Below are 9,329 nucleotides of genomic sequence, written 5' to 3' on the forward strand. Positions count from 1 at the left end.
GGACTCAGCCTTCTCCAGCATCCATAAATCACTGCCTACTGATACCCCTAGTGAGTCTGGCTCACGACTCCATTTTTATTTGTTTGTTTGTTTTCCCTTTCTGTGTGCATCTTCGTGGTCCCCCAGCCTCTTGCCAGGCAGTCTGTTTCTCTTTGGCCAGTGCACAATCCTGGCTCCTCTCCTTTTGGTCTCCCTTCATCCCAGATGTGGGCAAAACCTCAGTTCTTTCGTCTTGCCTAGTCCTGGCTGACAGTCAGACTGCTGCAGCTGTGCCCTGCAGCTGTATGGGCTTTCACTGTATGCACAGGGCCAGGCCCTGCCAGGATCAGAAGACCACAGAGGCTCGTCATATCCCCCACTCCTTTTTTTTTCTTTTGCTTTGCATGAAGTTCAGAGAAGGCAGATGTGTGGCTTAGAGTCTGGGAGGGTCTGTGCAGTGAGCAATATTGCCACGGCTCTGGGTTCAGGCTGGGAAGGTCCGCCCTAAGCAATGAGGAATAGGTTGAGAGCCCTCAACGTGTTAGGAGAAGCCTTAAAGTCTGATGTCCTAGAGCATGTTCCTCTTTAGTCACTGAGTGACTTCCAAGATTGTATTAGGTCTGAACTGTGACAGGTAGCAGTGCCCAGCAGCTGCTATGTCCTCCTCCAACCAGCCACACTCACAGGAGCCCCATTCTCTTTAAAGGCCTTTTGAGGCCATAACGGTCTTTGAGGACATTTTATGGAGCAGGAGCACAGTCTTACTATTTAAAATTATTATAGGGATTATGACTGCAATATCTTTATTTTTATGACAGTTGTTGGTTATGCCCCTGATTTACTTGATACCGGGCTTCTGTTCAAGAACACAGCCTCCAATTAAATGTGGTTACTGTGGCAAAAATTATGATTCCTCCTCAAAATGACCCTCTTTGGGGCCGGTTCCAAAAACTCATTATGGTGAAAAGTGAGGGCAGCCTCTCTGCATTCGTGAGCATTCCTCTGGTGGTCACGTACTTTTCCCTTATGAGGAATTAGAGGGTAGCGAAGCTGTGGGTTGGGCCTAAAGGAAAATGGAGGTGAGAGGAAACAGCCTCCTCCAAGAACTAAGTGGGTCACCAGTGGAAACCAGGCTTTAGAGACGGGAGAAACCCTGCATGCACGCAGAGTAATGTTCTCTTCCTCGATAGGAAGGAATTATAGCCCAGAGAGACCAGGAAGCCTGGCCAGACCCAGGCACTGAGGTCAGACATACTGTTCTCTCTTCTCCACCCTGATTTACCCAGGGTGTCATGAGCTCACATGACTCTGATCCTGCCCCACTCTGAATGCAAGGAGATAACCCATGACTCCCTTTTTGCATGACCAATCTTTTGTGAACCCTTTGGATTCTTTTTAAAACTGAGAATCGGACATTGCTTTGAGAGATGGAGGTTCTAGTAGAATAGTCACTCATCACCGTTTTGGGTTATACAAAACTTACCTTCCTTAAATGAGGAATTTACAGGGAGGTCTGAAGACAACCTCTGAAACCAGAGACCAGAGCTGTGGTCCTAAAGGTGCCACTTCATCTGCCATGTGGGTTGCCTGGGAAACCCACTCCTCTAGCTCTTTCTGTAATATTACACTTGGCGTCATGGCTGTCACAAGGTCCCCATCACAGGGTAGCTGGTGAGGGAACTCTTTTCCTGGGAAGACATAAAACAGGCACACAATAGGACACCAACAACCAACCAAAGTATGATTCCATCAAGCCCAACTTGGAGAACCAATGAGTTTATTGGCTTACTTACAGAGCATAGGTCAGGAGTCACTCACAGGAGCGTGGATGACCCTAAAGCAGTCTCACCATCACAAAGTATCACACCAGCATAGATGAAGACATCCTCATAGCTGCATAGATACAGCCCCCTAAGGTGAACCTTTCACAGTCTGTGCACTCTCAAGACTACAAGGCTATGTGCAATTAGGAGTGAAGTACATACAGACTGCTTGAAGGCTCAGTTAGGAGCAGCTGTAATCTTGGCTGAGGGTCCAGTGACCCCCCCACCTCCTCTTTTCTATGAGAGACTACTAACAATAAATAAACCAGGCCTTGGGATCTCTTGCAGTTGGTCACAGATGTTCCAATGAAGATGATGGCTGTGGTGCTTGGATGAGAGCATTCTACAACCTGAGATCCCTCCCTCAGAGGGCTGGGAGTCAGGCTTCTCTGAGAACTAGACATTTGTGGGCGTTCACCAGCCTCTGGAAGATCCTAGCCATTGAAATCCCACCAGTAGCTTCTTAACTGAAGGCCATTCATAGATCCCAAGAACGTGAACCAAGACTTCCCATCTTCCCTACTTAGGCTCCAGCACAGTGAACAGGCAGTGAGAAAAGGGATGTCCTTAAACTGAACAATCCTTACTGATGCTAAAGAGCACTTGATGAGCTTCTTTCATAGTGGTAGGGCACATGTTCACATTGCAGATCATTCAGACCTTGGGATTGAACAAGTTCACAGAGGCCCCGACTTTGCTCTAGATCCATGAGCTATGAAAGTCTTGTTTGTACACTTTGACTTTCTTAACTAATGCCAGTTTCAGTACACTTAGAACCCACTGAATATTTATTCTAATAAGGCATTTTAAAAGTAACTTTGGGATATGTGTATACAATGAGGAGAATAGAGAAAAAGACCAAGAGAACATGTCCCTGAGCTCTGGACCTCTTTCAGTGTACCCAGTTAAACATTGATACCCCCAGCGGCCTGCTGCAGGGGGCCACCGTGCAGGCTGCTGGAATGTCTGGAAGCCGTAGGTGCTGTTAATGATTTATCTCCACCCGCTTGCAGGGCTGAGCCCCTATGCTCTGAAGCTGACAGGATGCCTGGAATCATCTTCAGGAGGGTGGGCTAGGCCGGCCTTACAGAGTTTAGGAGAAGAGAAACATGGTTCAGAATTCTCATATGAGCACCCCCACAAGAGCTTCCTTGCTTGGTCTCTGAAAATCCTGATTTAACAGGATGCATGCTGTCTGGTGTTTCTTTGTATGAGTGTGTGACAAAATTAAAGCCATAGGATGACAAGATTTTATATGGGATTGTGATAGGGCTATCTTCAAACACACATGATGGTTATTTGTATAGCTCTTTTATTCCTAAATAAATAAATAAACAAATGGGTGGCTATGTATTCATTAGAGAAACATAAATGAAAGGAACACATTTATATTTTCTTCTGTTTAACAAAGACTAAGTGTGTGACATTTCCAGAAATATCACTAAAAGGAACACAAGAGACTCCCATACCAGTACTCTCCCAGAGACATGAATGGCCACACTCAGCTTCCTATAACAGTTGTGAGGGTTCATATACACCTTCGCCCATCAACATAAGGTAGGAAATGGTTGCTGTGGTGAGACCACAGTGGCCTCAGGCATTGCTGACATGTTTTGGAGGAGACGATTGAAGAACTGAAACATTTCCTTGTGAGTAATTTATCTCTGTCATGAGTGTAATTTAGATTTTTACAGGAAGGAGCCTTTTTGTTTGTTTATGAGGATTACAAATAAGATGAATAATGCTGACTTGGGGTTTGGGGCTTGTTCTTTTCCATTGAGTTCTGACTTTATATTAGCAGGACTGGAGAGGCAGGTCCTGAAAGATGTATTAACTGCTACTGAGGGGATGATTGTAGGAGTCAATCACAGGATTGTTGGCTGTGGGACTTTTTAACTGGGACTCAAAGCTTCTTTCCTTAGGAACAAAAATCTACATCTTAGATCCTCAGACTTGGGTCTGAAGCTGCTGGGACCAGAAGAGCTGAGGAGACTGAGTCATACACAGAGAGCTATGCATCTCCAGCATCACAAAAAGAAAAAGACAACTCTTGCTGCTAAAAACAGTGCTCCCCTTCTTTAGTGTGCTTAGGGAAGGAAGTGTACGTGGGTTCCAGGAGTTCAAACACACGTAACCCCTGATATCCATATATCATGGCTACCTTGCAAGGAAGAGGGAGAGCTATAGAGTATGTGTGTGCTGGGGGGCGGTATCATACTGAAAATTTTAGTGGCATTTCTCCTGAAGGGCATCCTTTCTTGCCTTGGAGTGGCTGCATGGATAAAAGCTGTGCCCACAATCTTTCCTAACAAAAGCAGTTTCCTTCTAATGAGGCTCCCAAGCTGTGCTTGTGCATTCTCCAATGCAGAAGTTTATCAAGTCTGTGGCCTCACTGAAATGGGCTAAGCCCTGCTCCTCTAAAGATAGGTCCAACCAGAGGGGCCATTGAGTTCCAGGTGTTCAAGGGCACTTACAGAATTTTCATATCTGGAACTCAAGGAAATTTGTTTAAAAAATTCATATTCTCTCTCCCCTTCTCCCTCTCCCTCTCCCTCCCCCTCCCCCCTGTGTGTGTGTGTGTGTGTGTGTGTGTGTGTGTGTGTGTGTGTGATTCATATATGAACAAACGCAGGTGCCTAAAGAGTCAAGAAGAGGGCCTCTGATCCCCCTGATGGGGCATTACATGTGGTTATAAACCTCCTGACCTGGGAGAGACCTCCTGACATGGCTAGGAACCAAATTTGTGTTCTCTGCAAGAGCAATACGTGCTTCTAAGTGCTGAGTCATTTTTCTAACCCCTCAATGGGAATTCTTAGGTTGGGGTTTTTCTTTGCATCTCTCTCTCTTTCGAGATAGCTTTACTCTCTGAATAAGGTGCTCTGAAGCTTGGAAGTCAAGGACTTGGAAAAGCACTGAACAGGGAGCACTCACAGACACCCCTAACTATTGCTAGAGGCAGAGAGCTGAAAGTGCCATGGGAGGCATTTGTAGGGCGCCATCTTTCCCAGTAGCCACAGGAAAGCTGCAGAGAAGAAACAGGTTGGAATTCATCTTAATGCATCTTAATGATTTATTGTCAAAATATAAAAAAGTATTACTTTCCCAACATGTAATCAATATAGTCTAATATTGAGGGGTTTGGTGTTGGTTTTTTGGTTTTGGTGGAGAGGGATTTGTACCGGGCCTCACTTAGCCCAAGGTTGAATTTGCTATGTCGCTGGGGACTGGTCACCTTGAGCCCCCAATCTTCCTCTCCACCTCCCAAGGGCTGCATTCACAAGTGTATGTCACAGTGCTCAAATTACTGAGACCTTTTCTTTTTCTTTCTTTCTTTCTTTTTTTTTTTTTTTTTTTTTTTTTTTTTTGTAACCCAGTGTGTAATGCATAGAAAGTATGAACTCTGAACTCTATGCCATGTAGTGAGTGCGTATGAAACAGAAATCCTTACAGTTTCTTTTTCTTGTAGGTCCGGGGCTACCCAGAGCCCCAGGTGACATGGCACAGAAACGGGCAAACCATCACCAATGGCGGCCGCTTCCTGCTGGACTGTGGAGTGAGGGGGACTTTCAGCCTTGTCATTCACACTGTCCATGAGGAGGACAAGGGCAAGTATACGTGTGAAGCTAGCAATGGCAGTGGTGCCCGCCAGGTGACTGTGGAGCTGACTGTGGAAGGTGAGTCCCATGGGGCATTGCTGCAGGAGCTGAGCTGCCAGCTCCAGGGTCTCCTGCTGCACTTCAGTCCTCTCTGAAAGATGGAGGGACCTAGAAGAAAAGCCACACCCACTTTGAGGCTTTGGACTATCCTGATTCATGTACCAGCCTTGTAACAACTCACATCACACCAAGAGTACAAATAGACCTTACAAAGGGATGCATGGCCCATCCCCACTCTCCTCACCTGTTAATCTACTGTGGCCAAGCCTTGCCACATTTGACAAGACCGCAGGATTTCACCCTGTCACTTGCCCAAAGAAGAGCTTTTGCCTTGGCCCTTCATGCTCATGTTCTTCAGGCCTCTGCGCAGACATCCCCAACTTAGAGAACCCCCTTTTAACCCTCCCAACTTTCAACTCCCCTTCCTGTAAATTCCCTCACAGTTTTCCTTTAAAGCTTGCCACCCCCTTGCCCATTGCACAGCTCTGAGACACAGGATCACCATCTTGTCTGTTACTATTTCTTCAACGTTTGGCATGTGCTCTGCACAGGTGAATGCCAAATGTTTGGGAAATGACTAGAAAGGACTTTATCATCATTAGAATCGCCATGAAGTGAAGTAATAGTGTTCACTATAAAAAATATATGAGAAGAAATGCCTATTAATTAATACATGATCAGTTGTCTTCCCCACCCCCCGTGCCCCACATTTCTGTGATTGAAATAATCTTACTAACATTCAGGCACCTGGGAGAAACATTTGACTATAAATAACACTAGGGTTTGTCACTGGTGCATCTTCCTGGCAAGCTGAAGCTGCTCTGCAGGGTTGAACCTTCCATGTCAGGCTACTAGTGTCTGGAAAGAAAGGGGGTCTGCCAGTCCCTCAGATGTGAGCATGCTTCCCCGGACCCTTCTAGGCCTTTCTGGGAGCTGGTAAGCAAGGTAGACAAACTTGCTCCTTCTTTATTTGTTGTTTATTTGTTTTATCAGAAGACTGTACTCCTAACCTCATTTGCAGGAGACCCTGAGCAATATAGATAGCTAGTTAAGGCAGCCTTGTAAAGTTCTAGAAGGGATTCGGCGCACTTGGGACAGTGGCCACTCCTTGACCTCTTTTTCCTGTTTCCCCACACAGTTGCAGGGCACACAAGTTCTGCTGAGCAGAGAGTGCATAGTTTGGATGCTTTCCTTAAATTCTTTAACTAAGCGACTCAGTCATTTAATGACCTTCAAGTGCCTGTGGCAGGGGCATTCCGGACAGAAGGTGGCTCCTGGTCAGAGGTCTCAGGATGAACTTGTCAGGAGCCATTCTGGTGTGGTGTTATCTCTGTACTAACTAATCACAAAGTCTAAACTTTGAGTATTGAGGCTCCTGAACAAAAATTATCCTATTCCCTTTTCTGATTTCCTGTTTGGAGCTGAGAGCGGAATAGTGCTGAGTTATGAGTCATGGTCCAAAGTCCCAATCCCAACATTTGCCAACATATTGTGGGACTCGAAATCTCTGAACCTTGGTTTCTGCAGAAAACGAATGTGAATTCCAAGCTTTGCAGCCTGGTTTAGCCCTTATTCTCTATGATCCATATTAAGAAAGCCTGGGGTGTATTGGAAATGCAGGGACATTATATAAAACAGGCATAATCAGGTGTGGTGGTGCTTCGGGCCTTTAATCTCAGCACTTGGGAGGCAGACACAGGTAGATCTCTGCGTTCAAAGCTAGCCTGGTCTACATAAAACTGAGATAACTTGTGAACCTTCTTAGTGCCTACTGTTCAGGAAATTGGATCTGATGGCTCAATCCAGCTAGAACATTTTCAGGTCAGAAGCAAGGAGGTGGGACAATCACAGAAGAGCAAAGCAAGGCTCATGTCCCTCCTCTTTGGATTCTAATTGGGATAGATTGGCTCAGGCCTTTAAGATGTATTATTATGCTAACTCCAGTGGGAAAACAGTCTCATGCTTGCAGCCCCTCTCTGTGTGAATGGGCCTGTATGCATCCCATTGCCACATCAGAAGCCTGTTTGAGCTGATGCATTTGGGCCATCCTAAGCCCCATAGGCCTAGAAGGATGTATTCATCACCCACTGCCACAGAGAAGCTGTCAACCCTGCCAGGTCAGCATCGACATCAGGAATTGACTCCAGCAGCCAGCCCACTGGCCTCCCCTGCAACTCTGTGTTGTGCTTCTCACTCTGTTCATCCCTGAACAGAAGAGAGGTCCTGGGATCAAACGTTTGACTGGGAGGTGGAAGTTGGCCACATTTAGGAGGCAGTGTTGTGCAGTGAGTAGAGTCAAATGCCCTGGTTGAGTTTTAGCTCTGCTGATTTCTAAGTGCAAACACATGGCCTTTCTGAGCTCTCTTTTCCTTTAAGGCAGAGTGCGTCACACAGAATGGTACAAGGATCAGCCCAGCCCCTGGCCATCAGGAAATGGTGATTATCTGAGCTGCAGCTAACATCCTTAGATACGTACAGAGGGAAGTCTGTGAGAAGGAAAACTTTCTTGCCCACCTTCCAGTTTGGCAATTAGATAGAGCCAAGGAGCGTGAGAACAGGAACCTAGGGACAGGACCACACAGTTACCTGAGCCCCACACAGGGGAAGCAGCCAGCTGTGCTCTAAGCACCTCTAGATTAGTGACATTTAGGGCAGAGCAAGATCCTGAGGGAGCTTCCTCCCTAGTACAGGGACCACAGGTTCTCCAGGGTCACTGTCCAGTAGTGACGTAACATGAGGTGTACAAGTGGCGTTAAAATTAGATGTCTTCATTAGAGTTTCATTGCTGTGAAGAGACACCACCATCAAGGCAACTTTTATAAAGAAAAACATTTAATTGGGGCTGGCTTACAGTTTCAGAGGTTCAGTCCTTTATCATCATGGCAGGAAGCATGGCAGCGTGTAGGCAGACATAGTGCTCGAGAAGCCAAGAGTTCTACATCTTGATCTGAAGGGAGCCAGGAGAGATCTCTTCCATACTGGGTGGAACCTGAGCCTACGGAGGCCCCAAAGCCCACCTATGAACTGACACATTTCCTCCAACAAGGCTACACCTCCTAATAGTGCCACTCCCTGGAGCCAACCATTCAAACCATCACATTAGATGAGATCAATTTTAATAAAATGTTTTATTTAACTCAGCATATCCATAATTCCATCATTTCAGTGTATAATCAACATATACATAAGTATCCCCTCCATATGATGAAGAGCAATGTTAACTCGAATCTCAGAAGACCTTTTGAACCTGAAAAACCAGAAAGACTTTTGACAGTAACTTATATGCTGATATGCCAGAAGAGATAAGGACTCACAGTCGCTCTCACCAGAGTTACAAGCTGGGTTAGCCAAATGTAAGCACGCATGCCTCCCTGGGGAATCTTGTTAACACATCCGCGTTGATTGGACAGGTCTGGTACACGGCCTGAACATCTGCAGTTCAGCCACTCCCAGGTGTCACCTTGCTGCTGTTCTACAGGCGGGACTTGGAGGAATTCAACTCACATGGAGGAGATTGCAACTAGAATCAGGCATGGTGGTATGCACCTGTGGTCCCAGCACATGGGAGACAAAGGCAGGAGGATTTTTGTTCAAGACTAGCCTAGGCTATAGATCAAGATCCTATCTCAAAAACAAAACTCACTTGCAGGGCTTCTGGAAGCATCAGCTGGCCTGGAGCAGCCTGCCCCTCTGTCTTCTTCCAGCCCTTCCACCATCTCCCCCTCCCCCAGTCCCTGATCCCTAGTGTCTTAGTCAGGGTTTCTATCCCTGCACAAACATCATGACCAAGAAGTAAATTGGGGAGGAAAGGGTTTATTCAGCTTACACTTCCACATGGCTGTTCATCACCAAAGGAAATCAGGACTGGAAC

The 9,329-nt window shown here is 46.2% G+C and overlaps 1 protein-coding gene across 4 annotated transcripts in view; it reads left to right on the forward strand.

The window, feature by feature from the left end:
• Positions 1-9,329, forward strand: part of Mylk (myosin light chain kinase) — a 250,011-nt gene that overhangs the window by 111,593 nt on the left and 129,089 nt on the right. For all 4 annotated transcript variants that reach the window (XM_031363765.1, XM_031363764.1, XM_031363763.1 and 1 more), the window contains exon 3: positions 5,269-5,476. In XM_031363765.1, coding sequence (XP_031219625.1) covers positions 5,269-5,476 — 208 coding nt within the window. The remainder of the gene's footprint in view (positions 1-5,268; positions 5,477-9,329) is intronic.

Source organism: Mastomys coucha, unplaced genomic scaffold (assembly GCF_008632895.1).
Source record: "Mastomys coucha isolate ucsf_1 unplaced genomic scaffold, UCSF_Mcou_1 pScaffold12, whole genome shotgun sequence".
NCBI classification, from domain to species: Eukaryota; Metazoa; Chordata; class Mammalia; order Rodentia; family Muridae; genus Mastomys; species Mastomys coucha.